Genomic DNA, 27,507 nt, shown 5'->3' on the forward strand with positions numbered 1-27,507 from the left:
AATGCGCGTATTGTAGGGAAGAAGGGCATTGGAGAAGTGAGTGTCCACAGAGGGAACAGTATGAGAGAGATAGACCTAAGGCAGGGTATATTAATAATTATAGAGGCAGAGCGAGAGGTAGAGGAGGCCCTGGAGGAAATAGTGGGAATAATAGAGGTAGCATTAGTGGGGATAGGTATTACCCAGCAGCGCAGAGATCTAGAGAGAGAGAAGATAGGGACTTTGTAGGTTTGGCTGACACGGTCATGGAGGACTATTGATACCGATCGGGCTCCATCCCCCTTGGCCGAGCGGAGCCTATGGTCGATGTAGCAATAGGGGGAAAAAGGAGTGCTTTCATGATAGACACTGGTGCTGAACATTCGGTGGTGACTGACCTAGTTGCTCCTCCTTCAGGAAGAACTATCACCGTAATAGGAGCAACTGGAAGGAGTGCTGCTAAACCGGTTCTTAAAAGTCGACTCTGTACATTGGGAGGCCACGTAGTGAAACACCAGTTCCTTTATATGCCTGAATGTCCAGTCCAACTGCTAGGATGTGATTTGTTGTCGAAATTACAAGCACAGATAACATTTCTACCTAATGGAACAACATCTTTGAAGTTCAATGGACCTTCAGGTATAATGACAATAGCAGTACCAAAGGAAGAAGAGTGGCGACTTTATACAGCTTTGACCAGCCAAAACCCTAAGAGTGATCAATCCTTGTTCAATATACCAGGAGTGTGGGCAGAGAACAACCCACCAGGACTTGCTCAAATCGAACTAAAACTTGGGGTCTATCCAGTGAGCTTAAGACAATATCATATCCCACAAAAGGCCAAGAAGAATATACAATCTTATTTGGATAAGTTCATAAGGTATGGTATCCTAAAATTCTGTACTTCCCCCTGGAACACCCCATTATTGCCTGTTCAAAAGCCCGGTACAGATGAGTATCGCCCTGTGCAGGACTTGAGAGCAGTCAATGATGCGGTTGTAAGTATACACCCAGTTGCGCCCAATCCATATAACCTGCTTGCTTTAATTCTGGGCGGGGCTACCTATTTCACTGTTTTGGATCTCAAAGATGCCTTCTTTTGCCTTCGAATTGCTGCGGAAAGCCAGTGTATCTTTGCCTTCCAATGGGAAAATGCTGTAACGGGCTCGAAACGCCAGATGACTTGGACAAGACTGCCCCAAGGGTTTAAAAATTCACCTACCCTATTTGGATCAGCTTTAAGTCAAGACTTACTGGATTTCAAATCCATCCCAGGAGAGTGTGTACTATTACAATACGTAGATGATTTGTTGATAGCGGCAGTTACAAGAGAAATATGTCAGCAAGCAACACATGATTTACTACACATTCTTTGGAAGGCAGGATACAAGGTGTCCAGGAAGAAAGCCCAGTTGTGTTAGCCAACTGTCAAGTATCTGGGATTCCATATCTCTGAAGGTCAAAGGATAATGGGGCCAGAGAGAAAAGAAGCTGTATGCCAAATACCAATACCCAAGAATAGAAGACAAGTGCGGGAATTCTTGGGGGCAGCAGGCTTCTGTAGGATATGGATTCCCAGTTATGCGATATTGGCGAAACCTCTTTATGCAGCTATAAAAGGCACAGAACACGATCCCTTCCTGTGGACACCTGAACAGCAAAAGGCATTTGAAGATGTAAAGAAGATGTAAATAAGTGCCCCAGCATAAGGTCTACCTGATCACACACGTCCATTCTACTTATACGTACACGAGCAAAGAAGAATGGCTGTGGGAGTATTGACACAGTACTTGGGATCATGGCAACGACCTGTTGCATATATGTCCAAACAACTGGATGCAGTGGCCAGTGGTCTTCCACCTTGTCTAAGAGCCGTAGCTGCCGCCGCCCTGCTGGTAGCCGAAGCTGATAAACTCACTCTGGGTCAGGAACTCTACGTGCGAGTCCCGCACGCAGTACAAACGTTGCTAGACTATAAAGGCAATCATTGGTTTAGCAATAGCCGCATGACTAAGTATCAAGCTATGTTATGTGAAAACCCGAGAGTGCATCTAGAGACTGTTAGTACCTTGAATCCAGCTACCCTTTTGCCACAGCCTACTGAAAGTCAACATGATTGCCTGGAGGTGATGGATGAAGTGTTCTCAAGTAGACCGGACTTTCATGATTTTCCCATCCAGAACCCTGATGTCCAGTACTATACAGACGGCAGTAGTTATGTGAAAGAAGGGATTCGCTATGCAGGATATGCAGTGACAACTATAGACAAGGTGATAGAAGCTCGGCCATTGTCAAAAGGAACATCAGCACAGAAGGCAGAACTAATCGCACTCACACGAGCGTTACAATTGGCTGAAGTTTTAAGAGTGAACATCTACACGGACTCCAAGTATGCGTTTTTAACCACTCATGCCCACGGAGCCTTGTATAAAGAAAGAGGACTATTGAACTCAGAGGGTAAAGAAATCAAGTACGCAGCTGAGATATTACAACTACTGGAAGCCGTGTGGGAACCGAAAGAAGTTGGTATTATACATTGTCGAGCGCATCTGAAAGGTGATGGTGATGTAATAAAAGGAAATCGGATGGCAGATAATGCAGCTAAGCTGGCCGCTGAATCAGGAAAACAGGAGTATGTGGAACATATAGCTGCTCTTATACCGACCCCACTGTCTCAATGGACTCCAGTTTATACAGCTCAAGAAGAAGAGTGGTTAAAGACTGAAGCTGGGAAGTACCTGGAGAATAATTGGTATCAGTTAGAAGACGGAAGAATAGTCATTCCAGCATCACTAGCTGTAGAAATTGTCCAAAATTATCATAATGGGACACATTCTGGAAGAGATAGTATGGAAGAATCTCTCAGGAAACATTTCTACATACCAAGATTGTCCAACTTGACTCAAGCCATTGTACGAAGATGTGTGATATGTGCCAAGAATAACGCAAGGCAAGGACCAGTGAAAACACCGGGAGTCCAGTATATGGGGGGACTCCCTATGTCCGATCTTCAAATAGACTATACGGTTATGCCTAAATCCGGCGGACATCGCTACCTACTAGTAGTTGTGTGTACCTACTCAGGTTGGGTAGAAGCATGTCCCACTCGTACAGAGAAAGCAGGAGAAGTCGTGCGATTCTTGTTGCGAGAAATAATACCCCGATATGGACTACCATGTTCTATAGGATCGGATAATGGTCCAGCCTTTGTTCACCAGTGCCTACAACAACTGACTCATATGCTTGGTATTAAGTGGAAGCTTCATACGGCATATAGACCTCAGAGTTCTGGGAAAGTGGAAAGGATGAACAGAACTATTAAGAACCAATTGGCAAAGATGTGTCAAGAAACTCAACTTAAGTGGAATGTTCTTTTGCCCATAGCTCTGTTGCGCATTCGTAGTACACCTACCAGAAGGATGGGTCTCTCACCCTTTGAAATTATGTATGGGCGTCCACCTCCCGTACTTGGTAACTTAATGGGGGATTTGAGTCAGTTGGGAGAAGGAAATACCCGGCAGCAGGTTGTAGAGTTGGGTAAAACTATGGAGGAGGTACAGAAATGGGTACAAGATAGATTACCTGTGAATATTTATCCACCTGTTCATAGTTATCATCCAGGAGATCAAGTTTGGATAAAAGAGTGGAACAGTGTACCGTTGGGGCCTAAGTGGAGGGGTCCTTATGTTGTTCTTTTGTCTACCCCTACAGCTATAAAGGTGGCTGAAGTGACTCCGTGGATTCATCACTCCAGGGTTAAACCAGCAGCAGTAGATTCTTGGCAAGCTACACCAGATCCAGAGAATCCCTGCAAGATCCGGTTAAAGCGCACAACTCAGTCGGAGTGCCGAGGAGATATTGGGATTTCAAGTGTAATTAAAGAGATCAGCAAGTAAGTGTTTTGACGGCCATAATAAAGCCTGACCACTTACCCACGTGACATAGCCAGAGTGTCTTGAAGGGACCTCTGTGAAGGGAAGAGAGGACCTGAAGAACTCCATTCCTTGCAGCCCTTACATCCTGGAAGCTGAGGTGCCATAGCACTGACGAAGAATGAGGACAAAGATGTCAGGAGAGATGTGTTTTATAATGTATATATTCGTGTTTTTAATTATTCAGGAAGGTAGAGGTACCGACACACCTGGCTGTGAGGTTTGCATTAAGACTACTAAGACAGGTAATCATATTTCCCAAACCCTTATTTGGCATTCACAATATGAGTGTAAAGGATATGTATCTAGGTGTAGATACTTAGGTATAGATTATAGTGTATGCCATTTAGGAGTAGGAGAACCTAAGTGCTTCATTCCAGAGTATCAACCCCGTACAATTTGGTTGACCCTTCGGAATGGAGACTCACAGGGGACCCTAATAAATAAGACAATACTAGAAACCGTACAATCTTCGGTTGTTCTGCTATTTGATGCATGTAAGGCGATATCAAGTGGTAGAAAACCGTGGAATGTATGCGGGGATCTTAAGTGGGAAAGAGCGTATGGGTCTAATGATAAGTATATTTGCCCCAGTAGTAAGAACAAGTACATAGATCCAAAATGCCCAAATAAGGATTATAATTATTGTCCATATTGGTCTTGTGTAGGGTGGGCAACTTGGGGACAGACAGTAGATAGGGATATGATTGTTACTAAGTTGCCTACCAAACCATATTGTAAGTCTATGGAATGTAACCCAGTCCATATACTTATTAATAATCCTGAACAGTTTATAGATAGGTTCGGAAACTTATTTGGGTTCCAGATTTATGGGACGGGTTTGGATCCTGGGACAATATTATTTATAGGGATAGAGACCGATACCGTAGCATCCCAAACTCATCAGGTTTTCCAGGTACCTGGGAAGATAATGAATGGCCTCCTTAGCGTATTATAGATTATTATGGGCCAGCTACATGGGCAGAGGATGGTACTTTTGGATATAGAACCCCAATATATATGCTCAACCGTATTATAAGGTTACAGGCAGTGGTTGAGATAATTACTAACGAGACATCGCAAGCGCTCAATCTCCTAGCGAAACATAATACTAGGATGAGGACAGCCGTTTACCAAAATAGATTAGCTTTGGATTACCTATTGGCAGTAGAGGGAGGTGTATGTGGGAAGTTTAACCTAAGCAATTGCTGTCTTCAAATAGATGATGAAGGGCAAGCAATAGCTGAGCTTACTAGCCATATGGTTAAACTAGCGCATGTGCCTACTCAGGTATGGAAAGGGTATAATCAAAGTAGTTGGTTTGGTAACTGGTATGAGCAGTTTGGAGGACTTAAGGCATTGGTAGGTGGAGTTATGCTAATGTTGATGCTGTGCCTTCTCCTGCCATGTCTTATTCCTTTGGTAGTTAGGTCTGTGCAGAGCATTATAGAAAATATAGCAGAGAGAAAGGCTGCTGCACAGATAATGGCTATATATAGATATGAGGCTCTAAATCAGGGAGAACTAGTACAGGAAGAGGAATGTTGAGGGATTCATGTCTTTAGGGAGTTGCAAAGTCTGGTCTGGTTCATAGCAACCTGAGGTGTATGCAATCTATGGGTAAGTGATGCATCTGGAATTGTGAAATATCAGAAGCATCAAAGGGGGGAATGTGGTGGAATCTCGGTAAAAATAAATTTAGTAGGCCGAGATTACCACGTGGTATGTGCGCGCGCATATACTGATGTATCGGTCGGTTGGTTGCACGTGGCAAAGATACAATCAGTAGTGTACGGAGCATGTGCAAGGATACAGGATGTAGTATTCCCCTCCTCCATTGTGCTTGACAAGCCATGTGGTCAAACAGGAAGTTAGTTCTTGTTCGGTTGATTGGGTAAGAGTATGTGTGGGTGGAGCTTATTATGGGAGGAGTTACATGCCTATATAAGAGACCTACACTATTGTTCGGGGCTCAGATCTTGTTGTATTTTGGTGACATTAGTCCCTCTGAGTCCCGGTCGGTGAATTGAATAAAGAATCTCTTCCTTCCTGAAGAAACCTGTGTCCATCTCTCTGTGCTTGGCTTCCGTCAGTTTCTCCGGTATCAGTATGCCACTGATCATGATTTACTGACAGGAGCGTTTTTACCTCTATGTCTGCATGGACTAGCCTTAACCATGCCGACACTCTTTTTGCACATATAAGTCCATGTTACATGTACTTTTAACATCACGTTTTGGGGTACACACTCAAATTTTTGTGTACACACTTAGCACTTATTTGGGTTTTATGGATACATATGTTTAATAAATCTTTATTATTTTTGTTTATTTTGGTTGGTTTACCTTGTTCTGATGGCCTGTCTAATCTAATTTTTTAGACACCCTACCGATCCATATATTCTATATCATGTATCAGATACACTACTCCTTGCTTTTTCATTTCCAAACTGGGGTTACCCCCCACCTCTCCAGTGTATCTATTTTGGCTCCATTTGTTCGTTCTTTTTCTTAAATGCCAGGTTTTGTTTACGTTTTTTTTTTGGATCACAACTTGTACATTTGGCTGCGGTCTTAAGGGGTTAATGAAGCAGTTTTGGTGTATAGAACATGCCCCTGCAGCCTCACTGCTCAATCCTCTGCCATTTAGGAGTTAAATCCCTTTGTTTATGAACCCTAGTCACACCTCCCTGCATGTGACTTGCACTGCCTTCCATAAACACTTCCTGCAAAGAGAGCCCTATTTAGGCTTTCTTTATTGCAAGTTCTGTTTAATTAAGATTTTCTTATCCCCTGCCATGTTAATAGCTTGCTAGACCCTGCAAGAGCCTCCTGTATGTGATTAAAGTTCAATTTAGAGATTGAGATACAATTATTTAAGGTAAATTACATCTGTTTGAAAGTGAAACCAGTTTTTTTTTTTTCATGCAGGCTCTGTCAATCATAGCCAGGGGAGGTGTGGCTAGGGCTGCATAAACAGAAACAAACTGATTTAACTCCTAAATGACAGTGAATTGAGCAGTGGAATTGCAGGGGAATGATCTATACACTAAAACTGCTTTATTTAGCTAAAGTAATTTAGGTGACTATAGTGTTACTTTAATGATATTTGCAAGCATATACTTTAATCTTATAAACTCTGCTATAGATTATTGTAATGGATTTTATATGTCTATATTTATATATTTATTTAATAAAATATCTAAAATAAAACTTTATTGCTTCCAAGACAATCCTTATGTTATATTGTATTCTCAATTATTTATATATTTTAAATAGAGGATCTCTTACTAACTATATAAAATTATGGCTAAGATATCTGTATTGTTAGCCCTGCTAAGTTCTATGCTTTAAGATGTTATAGTGGTAAATAAGGGAACAAGCTGTGGTTACAAACCAATGACTGGATATATTAGGACTTAGACACACATATGGACGGTGTATTTAAACACAAGACAGCAGCAGGAAGGGGAGTGATCTGCAGAAGCCAATTCCAGGCGAAACGTGTCATCACGCAGCGCCCCATCATCACGCTCAACGTCACGGACGAAGCTCTGCCTCCAGGAAGTGTTTATGATATACAGAGCCTGAGATTGCGCTACAGCCGGCATCAAACAGGAAGGACTTTTTTTTTTTTTTTTACATTATATGTTTTTCAGAATATTGGAAGAGATATATCCTCACTCTGAGTAGAGTAAGTGAGTTGTACAATGATTCTACAAGACATCTGAATGTGTCCTGTGGTATATGACACCAAGGTATTAGCAGCAGAGCCTTTAAGTCCAGCAATTTGCGCAGTGGGCCTCCATGGATCAGATTTGTTGCTCCAGCACATCCCACAGATACTTAACTGGATTAAAATTTGGAGGCTAAGGTATTTGATCTCTTGTTCCTCAAACCATTCATGAGCAATGTTTGCTTTGTGGCAGGGTGCATTATCCTACTGAAAGAGGCCACTGCTATCGTGGAACCTCATTGCCATGAAGGATTGTACTTGGTCCCCAACAAACTAAGTAGGTTGTACATGTTAAAGTAACATCCACATAAATGCCAGAACCCAAGGTTTCCCAGGAGAACATTGTTCAGATTATAACACTGCCTCTGCCAGCCATCCTTCTTCCCATAGTGCCCCCTCCTGCAATCTCTTACCCAGGCAACTGATGCTCACGCATCCAGCCATCTACTTGATCTAAAAGACAACATGATTCAAAACAGGCAATCTTCTTCCATTTCTCCATGGTCCAGTTCCAATGCTCACGTACCCATTTAAGGCAGACAATGGTTACTAGTCTGCAACTACACAGCACCATTCGCAGCAAAGTGCAAGAATTTGTGTGTTCTGACACCTTTCTATGATAGTCAGCATTACGTTTTTCAGCAATTTGAGCTGCAGTAGCTCTTCTGTGTAATTGGCCACGATGTGTCATTGAGACTTGGGCTCCCATGGTCGTGACGGAAGTTCACAGATTGTTCTTCATTTTGGTAGGTACTAGCCACTGCTTTCCAGGAACACCCCACAAGACTTGTCATTTTGGAGATGTTCTCACCCAGTCATCACTATTTGGCTCATATACTAAAAAATAAATTAAAAAAAAAAGTGCAAGACTTAATTTTGTATATTACTATTTGACTTTTTTTCAAGGTCACTCAGATCTTTTTGCTTGACCGTCTTTCCTGCTTCCAACTTCAAGAACGGACTGTTCACTTGACAGGTGAAATTGTAACAATTAATATTATTCTATAATCAATGTCATTCACTTCACCTATCAGTCGTTTTAATCGTGTGGCTGATCAGTGTATGTCACTGACATTGTCTATCAGTGTGTCTCTGAGAACATGTGCCACTGAATATCTGTGTGTGTTTGTTCATCTGACCATTGTATCAGTAAGTTTTGGAAATGCTCTGACCCAGTCATTTAGCCATCACTATTTGGCTTATATACATATAATAAAAAAACAATTAGCCAAAAGAGCAGGACCTAATTTTGTATATTACTATTTTTTTTTTTTTTTTTAATTCTTTATTTTTGTTGTGCAATTGAATACAACAGGGCTTGGAGTGCCACAACAGCAGTCTCAAGCGCGAACACAGAGACATAATATAACATGAGTATGGCATGAAGAAGACTTGCACATTTTTAAGTAAATAGTGGTTCAACGTTAAAACTCAGCTTAAGTAATTGACTTTGAAGAGTAAGTTTAATTTTAAACTATGATTAAACATTTAGAGTGAGTGATACTGGCTATTTCTTAGCTGTTATCTCTTACACTAGAGTGAGTTACGCTTGCTTAGTTTAGGCTGTTAACAGTAAATATATACTAGGGCACAAGTTATAAGCCGTGTGTGTCAAAGTAACAGTAAATAAAATACATTGATTGGTGCTTGACAGGTTAGCTATGTTAGCGTAGTTATAATGTATGAACAGTAACTTAGCTGTAAATGCTCAAAATTATGCTGGTACAGTATATACATCATGTAAGTAGACTAAAGCTTTGTGAATAGACAATAGTCATGAACTAGGTAGGCTTGTCTTAATTCCTAAGAACATTACATTTTTAACCAAGGTAAATACCAATACGCTTAGTAACCGCGGTAAACAGAGGAGTGACAAAAGAACATGGAAACATGGCATGCATATTAGCATTTAGAATAGATAGTGAGGCGTTTGTGAGCTGTATGATTATACAACATGTTAGGCTAGGCGGTGTGTAGACAGGTACTTTGTCTGCATGTATACCAGTGCTGCTGGCTGTTGGAGCTCACTGTCTCCCGCGTTAACATATTTATGAAGCAATACATTTAATGTGTAGGCTAAGGTGAAGTCGCTTATATTATAGTGTTACTTTACCACATCAACAAGAAGTCAGTTAGCGTAAAGAGAGATAAAAGCAGAGAAAGGAAAATCATAATATAAAGTATAGAAAAGTCCGTGCTTGGTACTCAAAACATATAGATTGTTTCTCTAGTTGTCGGAGAGGGAGTTCGGTCAGACGGCAGTCTCTAGTGAAAGTTCAGCCAATCCCTGTGAGCGGCATAGCTGTAAGTTGTACGCTTGTGGTGTTGTAACTTGCAACTAGTTAAACATGGAGAAAGTTGCGCTTTCACGTTTATGCTGTACATATTAGTGGCAGTATGAGTCTATCTTGTGGTATCGTACTGATGTGGGACAAAGTCTGTTTCAGCTGCAGGGACGTGGTGGCGTGGCAATAGGCCATCCAGCAATGAGGCTTTGAGAGTCATCCGATGCCTCTAGTTGGCAGGGGTATGGCTCCAGCCGGTGGGTTCCAAGGGGCTTCGGTGCCGCGGACCAACAGAACTGGTGGGGCTCCGCCTCCCTGTCTCCGGTAATTACCTCGGGTGGTATGGACCTGTCCTTGGTGGCTTGCCGGTCTCTTTGTTCCCCATTTTGATCTGGTGATTGGTGTCTCTGCTTTTTTTCTTGATGTGGGAGTTAAGCCCTTCTGGACCCTGGTTGCGGCCGAGAAGCGTTGTCGGCGACTCTTGACTGTGCAGGCCGCGAGCTGAGCTTGGTGCCTCCGAGTGTATCTCACCATCTTGTGTGGTGGAGGGTCGTGAGTGGGGGTTCCCTCGATTTGTCGGGACCCTGGCAGACATTGATGGGTGCGCGGCCCGCGGCCCTGAAGTCTAGGCGTGGTCACCGCACTCCTCTGCTGCTGCTCACTGGAAGGCGGCCTGGTGGTGCCCTTCAGGGTCGGTGTAGGTGTAAGTAAGGGCAGACGAGGGTCCTTTGTGGCTGTTCGGGCCCGTGTCATTGTGGCCCACAACCGTGCCCAAAAGTGGTTGAAGGCTGCTGTTATGCGGTCTTCTTGGCAGGTTCCGTTTGCCTGTCGCTCTGGTCGCGGTTTGGTGAGTGTAGGCCCAGGAGCTTTGTCGGCAGCCTCCATCTTGAGTGCTGGTTGCGTATAGTCGCGGGGGCTTGTGGGGTCCTGTGGCCCCGTGGAGTGCGGACCGGGATGACCCCCGCCGGTCCATGGGGGGGGGAACGTGGGCCCGGTAGTGAGTCTGCCGAGTGTGAAAGCAGCGGGAGAGCGGCCGTCTCTCCCGCGCCTCTCGTATGGGTAGGCCGCATGTTGGCGCCGAGCAGGGCATCGCTGTTTAAGGTGTCCTTCTGTAGGGCTCGGCGTCCTCTGCTCGGTTTCAGCATCCCGGTGCCCGATTTGGGTGTCTATTTTGGCGAAGTCTGTGATTATTGTTTGTGGGCCCGGGAGCTGCTGCTTCTTGCGTCCGCTCAGCTCAGCGGTCAGGCCCCGCCCCTCTGTATATTACTATTTGGTCCTTTTCAAAGTCACTCAGATCTTTTAACTTGACCATTATTCCTGCTTCCAACTTCAAGAACTGACTGTTAACTTGACAGGTGAAATTGTAACAATCATTGTTATTCAATAATCAATGTTATTCACTTTACGTGTGAACTGTTTTAATGTTGTGGATGATCAGTCTGTCAGTATGTCACTGAATATCTGTGTGAGTTTGTTTCTCTGGCCATTGTATTAATGAGTGTCTGAAATATAGGTGTATATGTGTGTGTGTGTGTGTGTACAAATGAGTGTGTGCTTATTAGAGTGTGTATATACATGCATGCATCAGTGTGTACATGTGTTTGCATGCACTAGTGCGTGTCCCCCAAAGGCAACATGGCTGCCATCATGGTGATATTATATGGACAATGTCATGGCAATATGACAACATATATAATCATTATACAATTCATAGATATGTATTTACAACACCATATACTTTATTTTTTACATTTCTTTATTTTTGATGTGGATGCTAAGGAAAGGCAGACTCACTATGCCCCAACAGCATAAGTAAGGCAAGTAATATCATAAAGCATATTAGTATAAGACATACAGAAATAACTGCACATCTTTTTTTTTTTATAGAAATCAAGATTAGCAATTAGAATGACATTTGTTATTATTATGTTATTATTTATATAGTGCCCACAAATTCCGCAGCGCTTTACAGTGGGTGGACGAACAAACATGTAGTTGTAACTAGACAAGTTGGACACACAGGAACAGAGGGGTTGAGGGCCCTGCTCAATGAGCTTACATGCTAGAGGGAGTGGGGTAAAGTGACACAAAAGGTAAGGATATTATTAGACTAATGACAGTTGCAAGAGAGGAATCAGTTGGGAGCTATTAACAGTTTAATTGATATGCTTTTATGAAGAAGTGGGTTTTTAATGATTTTTTGAAGGAGTGGAGGCTGGATGAGCATCTAAAGGAGAAGGGAAGTGAATTCCACAGGAACGGTGCAGCTCTTGAGAAGTGTTGAAGGCAAGCATCAGAGGTGGGAGTACAAACAGAAGATAGACGTAAGTCTTCAGCAGAGCGTAAGGGCCTAGACGGGACATACTATTGTATCAGGGAGGATAAACAGGTGGGAGCAGCATTATGTAGAGATTTGAAAGCAAGAACCAGAATTTTAAATTGAGCCCTATTTCTTACAGGAAGTCAATGTAGGGACTGACAGAATGTTTGTCAGGGGTCCGCGGGCGGCTAGGAGGGGAGGCTGCTCGCAACTTGCAGCACTCACCCTCAGTCCATCGCCGCCTGCGGTCTCCCCTCCTCCTACCTGTCGGCGAGCGGTGTCTCCTCTCCGCCGCTCGCATCCTTCACGCCTCCCAGCGGCAGCATGTATAACGCTGCACGCTGGAAGGTCGTTAATTTATGCAAACGCCGGGGTCACGTGAGTGACCGGGCATTAAAGCAACAGTACCACAATCACAGTGGGAGGCTTAGATATCTCCCACGTGTGATTGTTAATTCTGATTGGAAGTTATCCAATCAGAATTAAACCTAGGGTATTTATACTTACCTTTCCTGTTCCTCCCTGCCCTGTTGTGGTCTTTGCTGTATAGTATTGATTCTGAACTTGTGATTTCTGGTTACGTACTCTCTGGCTTGTTATACTGACTTTGTGACTTTCTCCTACCCTTTGACCTCGGCTTGTTTATCGTTATCCTGTCTTCTGGTTCCCCTGACTCGGCTTGTCTCCTGACTATTCTGTGTGTGCTTAGCCCGGCCACTCTAAGGTCCGGTACGGCACCTTTTCTGTGTGTGTGTGTGTGTGTCTGTTAGCGTGTTGGGTTCCCGGGAATCGTGACAATGGTGAGGCGTGGGCGGTGCGGGCGGACAGAAAGATGAGCCTCACTGCTGCATTCATTATGGATTGTAACGGCGCAAGTTGGGAGCATGTAAGACCACTGAGAGGCGGATTACAGTAGTCAAGGCGAGAAAGGACAGTGGAATGGACCAGCACCTTAGTCGCATCTGGCACTAAGTAGGGTCGGATGCAAGCAATGTTTTTGAAATGGAAGCGGCAGGATTTGGCGATAGACTGAACATGAGGCATGAAGGAGAGGTCGGAGTCAAAGAGAGCACCTAGGCAGCGAACCTGCGTGGTGGAGCTGATGGTAGCACCGTTGATTTGAAGGGAGACAGACACAGGAGCAGCAACACTTGAGGGAGGAAAGACTAGAATTTCTGTTTTGGCCAAGTTGAGTTTAGGGAAGTGGGCAGCCATCCAGTTAGAAATAGCAGAGAGGCAGTCAGAGACACTAGTCAAGAGGGACGGTGAGAGATCAGGAGAGGACAGATAGATGTGCGTGTCACCCGCATAGAAATTATATTGGAAGCCAAAGGAGCTAATGAGTTTACCAAGGGAGGCAGTATAGATGGCAGTAGGGGACTGTGACAACAGCAATTTCGCCACTGGTTTTTGCAGAGGACTAATGGCCAGCCTATTGCCCAAAGACTATGGGCCCTGCAAAAAGACATTTTAAAAAGTGACTTCCATGGGAAAATGTGCCACTTTCCCTCCCCCTTTTTCCTGTCCTATTGTTTCTTCAGCAGGGCATTGTCCCAGGGACACTGCCAGACCAGTTTAACCTGGCTGCTTTGTCCCTCCTCAGTCTCCCATCAGCCCTTGCTATTTGCTGACCCCACCCTTATTTGAACTATAGTGCACTTTTAACATTAAAAATAGACCGGCCACAGCCATGGCAATGGACAAATTATCAGCACTGCTACATGACACGACACAACATTACCACAAGATTTGGGACCCATGGACCCAACACCCTCTTCCACTTAACTAAAAGGAGGAACGGAGGACTATGACAGCCCCCCCTAGAGAACTCCCCCCCCCCACAATGAATAAACGACCGACCCAACTGGGAGCCTACCCCCTCCACCCCATCAACATTCCTCTTCCATCCCAACCAACCCCCACGCACCAGGCCTCATGGAAGACCACCCAGCCTCAAATAAACACCACATCAAAACATAACAAAAACCATCATACCCCAACTACACGACCTAAAAACCCAACCCAACTCAGACTCACCTCCCGTAGCAAACCCCAACACCCCCTAAACCACACAAGACGACAGAAAAATTGGAAACACCGAAAAGCACCTAACCCACAACAAGCATACACAACACCCCACAGACACTGACCAAGGAAGACTGAAGGCCACACAAGATGTAGACCACCTTGATCCTGATGTAAACAAAAACAAAAGTGATGTAAATAAGTTATGTGACCTACAATGTGTTAATGTGTTACGATACCACACTCAAATGTAACTACAACGTTTGCTACCCCACCCCTTTTCTTTATTCTGTACCCCTACCTCTTTATTACACTGAAAACCACCAAAATAAAGAATTTACAAAAAAAAAAAAAAAAAGACCAGCCACACAGCGAAAATCTGTGGAACTATTTTGGGCATGAAAGCCATGCTTGTGGTTGGTCAAAAGAGACTTCCAGAAGACTTTTGAACCCCTGCTCTGATCTGGGTGATTTTTGGATCATCCAGATTAGGGCTATCCAGAGATGTATAATTTGTGGGGATATTTGTGGGGATTATTACTGAATGGCGCTCAGACCACACGCATACAGTTCAATTGCCATGGAGCCAAGGTCTTTCCAATAGTCTTTCATTATACGAATGGGCTCCATTGCATAGCTATCTGGGGCAGGCAACCAGGCTCCTCCAATGCACAGTGGTGAGATTGGTCTCGTCCCAGTGTATAGTAACTGGAAGTGTTTAAATGTAAAAACTCTGTTTTTATTGGATTGTGCATTTCATGTCCTGTGCCCCACAAGGTCCACATGGGTGGTAACCTTGTGGGAAAACTTGTATAAAAGAGACAATAAAGCCTCAGTGCTGCTGATCTGCTTAGCCTTGTCTCATTTTTGTAAGGAACTGCTATATTCACACTGAGGATTGCTATACTTTGTATACTCCCCTGGGCTCTAATCACTTAGCTCTTTTAAGAGCTGTTCCTGATACACTCTCCTGGAGGAGAGATCTTTCCCACACAGTCCTAGAGGATAGAGGTTGATCCAGGGTGGAAGGAAGACGGCGAGACTCCAGTTAAGCTACAGCGGTTGTGGAGTCTGCGGTGGTTGTGGTGTCCAGTGCGGTGCTTATGGTCCTCGGCGTCAGCTAGGAAGCGTCTGTCATTGGAGGTGCCCAGTTGGGGTGCCAGGTGATCTGTTACAGGGACCAAAGACAGAATTTGGGGGGGCACCAACAGAGAGGAGGAGGAGTTGGGGAGAAGAAACAGAGCCAGAAAAAGAAATACTGAAAAAGCGCTGGTAGAGGTAGGAGGAGCACCAGAAGAGAGCAATATCGTGTAGACTGATATTGCAGAGGATAAGAAGAAGCTGTTGATGATCAACAGTGTCAAAAGCCGCAGAAAGGTCAAGGAGATTTAGGATAGAGTAGTGACCACAAGATTTTGCAGCAAGTAGATCATTGGATACTTTGGTAAGTGCCATTTCTACAGAGTGCTTAGCGCAGAAACCAGACTGAAGTGGGTCTAGCAGAGAATTGGACTCGAGGAAGTCTGTCAATCTCGCATACACAACTCTTTTAAGGATCTTGGATGCAAAAGGCAGTAGCGAGATTGGACGGTAATTGGATGGGGAGTTAGGGTCAAGGTTGGGCTTCTTTAGAATTGGGGTTACAGTTGCATGTTTGAAGGGCGATGGAAATATGCCAGAGGAGAGAGATTGAGAATTTTTGTGAGAGGTAGAGAAAGAGAAGAAGACAGAGTAAGCGAGGGAATTGGATCTAGGGAGCAGTTGGTGGGGCGGGAGGACTGGAGCAGAGCAAAAACCTCTGCCACTGTAGCGGGTACGAATGAACATAGAACAGCAGAGAGAATGAGGTTAGGGGAAGTATTGTAGGGGGAAGAAGAAAGATGAGTGATCTCTTCCCTGATTGTAGAGATCTTGTCAGTGAAGTGAGTTGCAAAGTCTGAGGTGGTCAAGTTAGTAGGTGGAGGAGGAACAATAGGGTGAAGAAGAGAGTTATATGTGTGAAATAGTCATTTGGGTTCGCGGGAGAGTGTGGTTATGAGGGTATTGAAGTAGTTTACTTTTGCAGAGCAAAGAGCCAAGCATAAATTTATAGTGGAGAAAGTCAGACACACAATGAGAATTTCTCCAACAGCGTTCAGCAGTTCTGGAGCATTTTTGAAGATATTGTGTCAGCTTGGTGTGCCAAGGTTGGTGTGCCAAGGTTGTTGTTGGGGGTGCTTGCTGCATTTGCTTGCTGCAGGAGAGGGTGGGATTGTAGAAGGAGGTTGCAGATCTAGGACAGGTAAGTTTTGAGATAGGTAAAAGGAGAATTTGGAGATTGGTGGAGAAATGCTCTAGGACAAGACATTGGAGGTGATAGCAATTCTTAAAGGAGTGGGTTTAAATAGGCGGATAGTGTGAACTTCAAAAAAGAAAAGGACAGGGCAGGGGGAGTTATGATTGGTTGAAAGGCACATTGAGGGGAGAGAAGGATGCCTACACCACCTCCTTTACAGTTGAGTCTTGGAGTGTGAGAGAATTGTAGCCCACCAAAAAGAGGCAGGAGTAGCGCCAGATCTCTGTAAGTGCCAGTGAGTTAAAGATAAAAAACAAAGTCGTGTATGGCTGTTGATTTTAAATTACTGCAGATGGAGCGGGCATTCCAAAGTGCACACTGAATGTTGGTAAGTGAGGGTAAAGGGCAGGGTATTGTGATGAGGTTTGTGGGGTTTCTGGTTTTCTTAGTGTGTGTAGAGAAGGTGAAGGGCCCTGGATTGAGAGAGACATCACCAGCTGCTAGAAGCAGGAGGAGAGAAAGTGACAGGAGGTGTGAATGTGTTTTGTATGCATGGGGTCTAGGATGAGATTGATTGTGGGTAGGAGTGAGAGAGTAGAAAAATGAGTGCAAGGCATGAGCTGAGAGAAGGGGTGAGTGTAGCAGAGAGGGGCATATGTAAATGTGGATGGGGGGATAAGTGAAGTGGGTGTAAGGAGATAATTTTATACTGAGGGAGAACGAGGAAATAAAGAGTAGGAGAAGACAGATCATTGCTAAACTGGAAAAAAGTAAGTTGGAAATAATTGGAATATCAAGAGCAGGTGAAGGTAGGGTAAAAATTGAGTGTTATGGGTTAAAAAAGTGCAGGAGTGTACTAATAAGAGGCAGTGTGTACACTTCATAGTTTTACTTATTTAAAATTTGGGTGTGACAGACAATCTATTAATTTAATAATGATCAATGAGTGGGGTGGTGAGGGGAGAACAGGTATCAGATTTTCTTGCAGCAGTATTGGGGTTTGATAATTCTGAAGTCAAGCTGTTGAATAAAGATATGTGAGGGTCAGATAGGCTTGCAATAAAGATAGGCTTGCATCTAGGCATAGAGATGAATGGATAGTTATTCAAATAAAAACAAACATATCAATACAAAAACAGACAGACATATGTTTGATGCTAGATGGACATTGTGTAGTCACAAAGATTAGTCATGCCTCTATTTAAACTTAAATGAAGAGAATACAATGGACAGTAGTCTATAGAAGGTCATAGTCAGTAGATACATGTACTATGCTTAAATCACTTTGAAACAAAACTATGGACTAGGCTCGGCTTCAACACTGCTGCAGATTAATTAAAATAAAATCGTAAAAAACATAAGGCTTAAACAAACAAAATTTTAGCCACTGGAGCATCTAAAAAAGCAACATAGGATATAAACATCATAATGTTGGGTGTAAACGCACACAGAAGAAAGGAGGTAGTTACCTGACGTATAATATAATATTTGGTAACTGTTGATAAATATCTCCTCCTTTTATACAGCGAATATATTCAGTATTGTATTGAAACAATATGCCTATACAAAAAATATAAACACAGAACAAAACAGTGTAATCTGTATATAATACACAATAAAGTGGGAATTTTGAGCTGAGGGAATTTCCTCTTCCCTTCAGGCGAATTCTCCACTTATCTGAATAACCTTTTGATGGAAAGTTGGAGTCAGGAGCCAGGAGTATCAGGATATATAAATAAAGAATTTATTTTCCATAAAACAAAGATAAAAAATATTGCACAACGCGTTTCAACCATCTACTAGTGGTCTTCCTCAGGTGCTGTTCAAAGTTACAATGGACACACTGTTGTTTATATAGGGGATAGTATTTAAACTTAATTACATGTTTTCTACACACCTCCAATATGGCCTCACATCCGGTTCGGGCACATAGAGTGTCAGGGTCATATATTTTATAACGTATATCAAGTTCGATATTCACAGACAACAATATACAAGATAACATATTGCTATTCCCCTCCCATCATAGTCATCCAACACAATATAAACAAATCGTGGGTGACTTAATGATTGGGGATCAAAATTCCAACTTTATTGTGTATTATATACAGATTACACTATGTTTTGTTCTGTGTTTATATTTTTTGTATAGGCATATTGTTTCAATACAATACTGAATATATTCGCTGTATAAAAGGAGGAGATATTTATCAACAGTTACCAAATATTATATTATATGTCAGGTGACTACCTCCTTTCTTCTGTGTGCGCTTTTACCTTTTTGTGTTTTATTGTATCTTTTCTAAGTATATGTAGTGGCGATATACTTGGGTATAGCAGCACCATCCACTATTTAAATCCTTAAGCGCCATTTCTATATATCTTTTTGTCACTCATAATGTCGGGTGTGTATATAAGTAGTGTAACGGATCACCTGGCACCCCGACTTGGTACCTCCGTTAAAGGATGCTCCTAGTGCTTCCTGAGGACTCCAAGCACTCTGGCAGACACCACAATCATCGAATCCGAGAAACCTTTTAAATTCTCCCAAGCATATGAATGCTGTAGACCATTGAATAGGAACCATACGAATAGGCTTGTACTCCTAGCAGTCAACTGGAACAGCATGCAATAAATCCTTCCCCCAATAATGAGACGACACATCACTTTGAGGGTAAAACAGGAACTCTGGACTGGCTCATCCAGCCCGTCTTTTATTACAATAATACACATACAGTCCACACCCAGGGGGAGGCATAAAATATCCAATCACATACATGGTTCAGCCCACACATCCCCTCCCCTCAGATAACATTAAACCCAATTATCCGGTACACCTTTTCAGCCAAGTTCTGGATGTACCCCAAAACCCGGGGGTACACCTTTAAATCCAGCATCGCTGGATAGCCCTTATTCAGGGGGACAACATATTCAAAATTCAAGTCATTCGGATGAACGGTTCGTGAGATATGGGGTTCCAAAGATTTGACCGACCGCATGGGTAAAGTATCCGAAAACAGTTCCATGCATTTTGGCCCTGCGGTCGGTCACAAACAAGGGAATGAAAACAGACGAATTGCCTGTGTTATAGAGCCTGGAGAGGGTTTGAATGAGTTCCCTTGTTTGTGGGGTTCTTTCTACCGAACGGCGGGTCATTCGGTAGTTTCTATACGAATTTCTGGAAGTATGGAGGTCTCAGCGGTGTTTGCCTAGTCAAGTGTCCGATTTTAGTTCCAGACACTCGACGGCAAAACACCGCTGTTCGGTAGTTTAAGATGGCCGCCGCCACGTGTTTGTTTTCCGAATGGCGGCCACCCAGAGGACAAAGAATACATTACACTGATTGCCAATTACCCGTTTGCAACATTGTTGCAAACTGTAATTGGAGGCACACTTATTCCTGGGTGGTCTGGTTGTTCGGTAGTTTCACTCAATATAATGAATGGAGTGATTCTACCGAACAATCAGATGAATGCTGCATACATATCCCAGGTTAAACTTAACACACAAATACACATATAATATTACAGGCAGTACACTAGAATATGTAGCACAGTCTTAAAGGGACAGTATTCCCAAAAGTCCCAATATGTCCATAGATGCTGTTAAAAGGGCCAGTAGCAGCAATATACAGTACAATATGCCCCAAATAACCCAGGGGCCATAGTCAGTAGGTAGGAGGCTAGCAAACAGGCTTCTCCAGGGCCCAGTGGCGAGGTTGGTTTCGCCACAAGTAGACTTGAAAAGATTCCTCTACTCTGACTCTTAATGAATATGTGTCCGCTTGTCAAACGAAACCTAGTCCCGGAGAGACACCCTAAGGCCTGCCCAGGACTCCTTTATTCCGGCTCTGCTGATAGAGGTAACCAAAGGGGCCTCTCCCGCGGAATTCAGTGAGATTAAAAGCCTCAATAGGTAGATGCCATCACTGATTAGAAGGAGGCCTTGCATTGTGCTGCAGACGCCCCCTTATGAAATAATGGCGCCGACCTCTATGTGCCGTACGAAGCCTCCGGTCAGGCCCAACATGAATCTTCTGGGGGGTTCGTGGCTCACACGAATTCCTGAGAGTCAGAAGCGATTCAGGCACCGGTATCCAGTCAGGCTGTGGCTGCCACTATCCCTATGGGCTTGCTGCTCTAGTTTTACCCAGAACTTGTCACATATGGCCTCATAGGCCCGACTGAAGGCTGTCTCCCTAGCACACTTTACTTTTCCCGACTGTGGGGACTGCAACTCAGAATCGGTGCCATTTTGGCAGTTTCTTGTCATGCTGGCTCACTGAGCCGAGATAGTAGCCGGAGGATGGGGTGAATAGTGATGCCCCAGGGTGGACTGGAATAACCCCTCCAGTTCAAAAAGGAGGGGGTGGGCGGAAGAGAACGGGAGTGTGTTGCAGGAACTCAAGCAGACTGAATTGCTGTAGTACAAGGGATTGGCCACCTCCTGGCACACATTGGCACTCCAGACTAAGCCACACTGTCAAGAGCTGCTCCAAAATACTCAATATCTGATGAGGCTCCAATTTAGAGCCAGCTCGGTCTGCTGTATAATAGCACAGAGTTTTTGCAGTTTATCAACTGGAGCCAGCCTAAAGACCTAAAGATTTGCAGGAGCTGTCATGCTAAGTATCCTGGCATCATGGCAGTCAGGCCCCGCCCCCACAACACTATCTTTGATCTGTGCGTTCATCTGTTACTTCATTATTTGGCAAATAATTTTTAGAAATGCCAACCAATATTTTGTTTCCTATAAATAATGGGGTATCTATGGATATTGGTTAATAAATGTTGCAAACACTAGTTGTAAACAAGTGGTATTTTTGCTTCTGTGTTAATATTTTAGACTCAGAGATATATTATAAGGGTTACCACATCACACATGTCTAAACCATTTCATCCTTCAACACTTTTGTAATTGGTGAACAATTATATTTATATGTTGCAATGTATATAATTACACTTTTATGTATTTCTAGACAACAATTTATACAATTAATTTCTGTTTTATCATACATGTATTCCTAACTATTCATTTAACATGCATCCAATTTAACATGCAATAAACAATGTGCCAATTTGTAAAAGAAAAAAAATATGCAGTAGTCAAAGGGTTAAACAAAACATTGCAAGAATATCAAAGATAAAAATTGTATACTAATATTGATCTTGTTATTTTTAGTAAATTCTTCCATTTTAGGCTTTTACTATTTTTGTGCATAGCAAGAAAATTTGATTCAGTCAAACCATTTTTTCTGAAATTAAACATTTTTAGGGCGTACATATTTTGTCAATATGTCAATTCCTTCAACACTTTTGTAATTGGTGAACAATTATATTTATATGTTGCAATGTATATAATTACACTTTTATGTATTTCTAGACAACAATTTATACAATTAATTTCTGTTTTATCATACATGTATTCCTAACTATTCATTTAACATGCATCCAATTTAACATGCAATAAACAATGTGCCAATTTGTAAAAGAAAAAAAATATGCAGTAGTCAAAGGGTTAAACAAAACATTGCAAGAATATCAAAGATAAAAATTGTATACTAATATTGATCTTGTTATTTTTAGTAAATTCTTCCATTTTAGGCTTTTACTATTTTTGTGCATAGCAAGAAAATTTGATTCAGTCAAACCATTTTTTCTGAAATTAAACATTTTTAGGGCGTACATATTTTGTCAATATGTCAATTCAGCAGAAAAAGAGACAGATTCAGAAAATGAATCCGATGAAATTAAATAAAAGGGGGCAAAAATGGGCCAAACAGTGTACTGCAAAATTTATAAAATACATATTATGTATATATCTTGCAGTATACCAATAGCAGCATTTTACTGCTATTTAGTTCACAGATTAAATTATAAGATGTACCAAATCAAGAGAAAAACAGGATGAGCAGTAAAAAAAAAAAAATCTATAGTTACTGCTCCTTTTTCCCCCCACTTCTCACTTTATCTGTGAATAAAATCAACATTAAGTGACTGTCCTATCACTCATCAATCATCTTTTTTTTTTCACTTCAATCATCTTTTTTTGTTTTCACAGCGCAGGAGGAATTCAGCATCACAAATCAAAACTACATACTTGGTCATTACGAGTTTTATTTTGTTCATGATTCAGTTACATTTTGGCTCAGACTTTGGGAATTCAAATGATCACTCGATCAGCCCGAATCCAGAAGATTTGCAGTTTAGATCGAAACAAATTACTTATACCTTTTACTTATAATTCAATGTTATGCCTTTAGAATAAACATTTACTTCTTTGCACTAACCTTTAAAAAGTAATGCTAAATAAACAGATTTTAAGTAAAACATCAAAACAATTTTAAACTGCATAGAAGTCTATACCAATCATTGCTTTGGGCAATACCTATTTCATATCCCTCTGAGCAGTCAACCTTCAAGGTGCTATTAACTATTTGTGGGGGTGCACATTGACCATATGTTGTCTTGCACAGATGAAAGTTGCCACTCCAAGTGCCATCCCTTCGACAATGAATGATGTTATTTCCAAAATCCTATAGAAAGAGTATATTAAAACAATGTATTATTTTTTAAGATTACCACTTTAATGTGTATTATGCATTATAGGACGTGTTCTTAGTTTCCAAAATAATTATACTGCAATTGAGGACAATAATCATTATAAATACAGATGTATTACATACCTATATACATATGCAAGCAGAAATAAAGCAATTTTTTTTTTATTCATTATAAAGAGATATATTAATGAAGTGGAAATGACACAACACTTTCATAAAATAAAAGAGTACTAAACATGTATTGTCACAAATAAAAGATATTGCTTAACCCCTTCAGGACGGAGTTTTGTTCAGGAGAAACAGGGCTTTCATTTCATATAAAATATTTGTATTTGAAACAATTTATTATGAATAAAATTAAAAAAAACTGAGAATTGTTTTTTTTTTTTTTAATTTGTAGTTCCGCCTCACATTTTAGCTGTAAATGTCATAATACTGTTAGGTTTTACGGCAACAAAATGCACATATTTGTAATCAGCGATGTCTCACGAGTACAACAGTACCCCCCATTAACAGGTTTTATGGTGTTTTGGAAAGTTACAGGGTCAAATATAGAACGTTCCATTTTCAAATTGAAATGTTACCTTTGAGACGGTGTGGTAGCCCAGGAATGAGAATTACCCCCATAATGGCATACCATTTGAAAAAGTAGACAACCCAAGGTATTGAACGTGGGGTATGTTTAGTTTTTTTTAGTAGCCACTTAGTCACAAACACTGGCCAAAGTTAGCGTTCATATTTGTTTTTGTGTGAAAAAAGCAAAAAACAAATATTTGGCCAGTGTTTGTGACTAAGTGGCTACTAAAAATGACTGGACATACCCCATTTGCAATACCTTGGGTTGTCTACTTTTGCAAATGGTATGCCATCATGGGGGTAATTCTTATTCCTGGGCTACCATACGGTCTCAAAGGCAACATAACTAATCTGGCAAATTTCAATGTCAAAAAAATGAAATGCAAGCCTTATATGTGACTCTCTAACTTTCCAAAACACCATAAAACCTGTACATGTGGGGTACTGTTATTCTCGGGAGATTTCACTAAATACAAATATTAGTGTTTTAAAACAGTAAAACATATTACAACAATAATATAGTCCATAAAAGTGCCGTTTGTTTGTAAAAAATGCAAAAAACGTCACTTTTACTTAAAATATCATCGTTGTAATACAATTTACCAGTTTTAAACACTAATATTTGAGTTCAGCGAAGTCTCCCGAGTAAAACAGTACCCCCTATGTACAGGTTTTATGGTGTCTTGGAGAGTTACAGGGTCTAATATAGTGCTTGCGAATTAAATTCTCTGCACTTTCTCCCTGTGTTGTCAGGCATGTCAATCAAATTTTAATTAATCAAATGACATAATTAGTTAAAAAATTACTTAAATATACACGTAGAATTTTAATATATATGCATTTATAGGTATATAAATTCTACTTGTATACTAATGTAATCTTTTATGTAATAATATGTATTTATCTCTATATATATATTTGCGGTTATTTGTATTTTATATATAGATAGATATATATAGAATGTCATTCTAAGTGTATTCTGTTTCCAATATATATTTATTAATAACAAAATACAGTTAGAATGAAATTACATATGAATATATAATTTATTTTATATTTTGTTTCAATATTTTATTTATTATTGTAATTATGCGTATATATATATATATAATATATATATAGATCTATTATATATATATATAATATATATACATATTATATATATGTAACGTCATTCTAAGTGTATTTTAATATTAATATATATACTAATATTAATATTAAAATACATTACATATGACGTTACATATATATAATATGTATATATATTATATATATAATATATATATATATATATATACATATGATATATATATATAAAAAGGCATTTAATTTATTTTATAACATTTTAATATTTTTTTTTTTACACTACCTACCAGCAGGGGGACTGTCTAATATTTTAGACAGTCCCCCTGCTGGCAGATCCATAGCCAGCTATAGGAGGCCATGTGATCGCTCTTTGAGAGCGATCACATGGCCCCCGGGGGCCTCATTTGCCGGAGGGGGGCTGCCTGGGCTCTCAGACAGCCCCCCAGAAGAGGATCGCGGCGGAGGTGAGTACACCTCTGCTCCTGGGGCTGCAAGCCGTTACGGCGTTCTATGCCGCCGCAACGGCTTTAAAGCCCTTTAAAGCCGCGACGGCATAGAACGCCGTAACGGCGTTAAGGGGTTAAATATGACTTCCTCACTGTTACTAAATGGCTGTTAAACTGTACACTGCTGAATAACAATGCTGCCTGTTCAAGCCTCCCTACAAAACTATTTGTGTGCAGGAACAGGGTTCTTAGGATAAAGACCCAATCTGAGCTTGGTATGAAAATCCTACAATAAAAATCTTAATGTTTGTGCCTACTCCTTCAGCTCACAGAGGTCAGTCACACCCAGGGCCGCCATCAGGGTTGACAACCATGACGGTTGTCATGGGCCCGGCGGTCCTGGGGGGCCCGGAGTGCACAGGTAATCCTCTGCATGCCCGGGCCCCCAGCCCTTCAATCTGCATATATACATAGTGAGTACCACTATGGATATATGCCTCTGCGGGCCCTGCTGGCTTCCAAGCAGGGCCCAGGATATTCTTACCTTCCCCTCCAGCACTCTCGCGAGCCACAGCAGTAAAGCGTTGCCGCGGGTTGTCATGACAACGCTCCGCAGCACGCAATGCATGCTGGGCTCGCATAGAGCAGTGGCTGGCAGGAGGGAGAACGTGGAGGGAGTCTGCTGGGCTCCTCCTTGCTGCCCCAACAAGCGAAGCCAACAGACCACCAGGAAATATAGTGCCCCCCCTCCCTGGCTACTGTCAGGGTACTCACCTGTGAGACAGACGGCCAGACGTGGTCGCTCCTGGAATTCCCAACAGGGGACTTGAACCGGGGTACTTATCCATCCCAGTCCTGCTCTCTGCCTCTGAGCCACAGCAGCTTTTCCAGAGACTACTGATTCCGGTCTTGTTATTCCTGGCTTGGCTACTACACCGGGGGCTGCACCTTGACTGGTCTGTATCTCACCTGACTCTGATCATCATCAGCAGGGTATTTAAACCCAGCCTCGCCCTGCACTCATTGTCAAGTCTTTGATCTTTGTTCCTGTGTCGTACCAGTGTTCCTGTTTATTCTGCTTCGTGCATTTGACCTCGGCTTGTGACTACGTTTATTCTACCTCTGGCATCCTTTGACCTCGGCTATCCCTCGACTATCCTGCTGGTTCTGTCCTTGCCTGTCCTGCGAATTTGGTACTGCATCCTGCACAGCCCCCGTGCACAGACCCACAGGCCAGGTGAATTCTTACCTGACCACCTCGGCCTGTGGCTATCTGCAAGGGTGAGCGTCATATCTGCGCTACAGACTCCCAACTCAGGTAAGACCCTGACAAAAGACTTGACCAATATGGAGTCCGCAGAAATGTGCTCACCCTCACTCCAGCAAGTGTCCAGCCTGGCCCAGATTGTTTCGGAGTTGCAGCAGGAACTTTTATCTCTTAAAGGCGCAGTACATCCAGCACCGGAACCCTTTGTCATCATGCCCGACAGATTTGATGGTAACTACACGTCCTTCCAGTCATTCAGGATGGATTGCGAGGTATTGTTCTCTTTAAAGCCTCGAACTTACGCCACGGATTTCATCAGGGTCAGAGCGGCTATCAACCTGTTGTCTGGACGCATTAAAGCTTGGTCTTACCAAATGTTGCAGAGGAAGAGTCCTGTCCTTGTCAGCTGGGAGTCCTTTATTATTGCTTTGGACTCACAGTGCAGGATCACTAAGCCCAAGCCAGCTCCAACTACTAAAAAATCGCGGAGTCTACGTCACCACACCCCAGTGATACCCTCTTATGATCCAGTTCCCAGGAGAACTCCAGAGGTATCCTGTGTTCAACTTGATCCTGAGGAGCCTATGCAAATTGGACGTGTCCACTGCAAAGTCACACCGGGAGAGAGGGACCGAAGGAGAAGCCATGGTCTGTGCTTTTACTGTGGAGAAGGTGGACACTTCATCACGCTTTGTCCTGTTCGCCCTCCTAGACCTCCTGCTCCAGAGTCGTCTGCCTTTACTACCAAAGTTGCTTCCTGTATTACCACCACTACTTCCTACCCACTTGAAAAGGATTTACCTAAGGATTGTGTCATTGCTTCTAATGGCACTACGGTCTGTAAAAAAGACTTGGAAGTGTTCGAAAAAGCACTGCTAGCTGCGAGCACTGTCCCTCCCGAAGTTGTGGAAGTTTTTGTCACCCCTACCCGGAACCTAGACCGATCGTCCGCTGTACCAGAAACTGGTACTGGGAAATCCCGAGCTAATCAGGGATCCCATACTGAGGACTTTCACTAT

At 42.3% G+C, this 27,507-nt stretch overlaps 1 protein-coding gene across 1 annotated transcript in view; it reads right to left on the minus strand.

The window, feature by feature from the left end:
• PAPPA (pappalysin 1) overlaps positions 1 to 27,507 on the minus strand; it is a 2,329,021-nt gene that overhangs the window by 500,020 nt on the left and 1,801,494 nt on the right. The window contains exon 18 of the mRNA XM_063432310.1: positions 22,939 to 23,086. Coding sequence (XP_063288380.1) covers positions 22,939 to 23,086 — 148 coding nt within the window. The remainder of the gene's footprint in view (positions 1 to 22,938; positions 23,087 to 27,507) is intronic.

This window comes from Pelobates fuscus, chromosome 9 (genome assembly GCF_036172605.1).
Source record: "Pelobates fuscus isolate aPelFus1 chromosome 9, aPelFus1.pri, whole genome shotgun sequence".
NCBI classification, from domain to species: domain Eukaryota; kingdom Metazoa; phylum Chordata; class Amphibia; order Anura; family Pelobatidae; genus Pelobates; species Pelobates fuscus.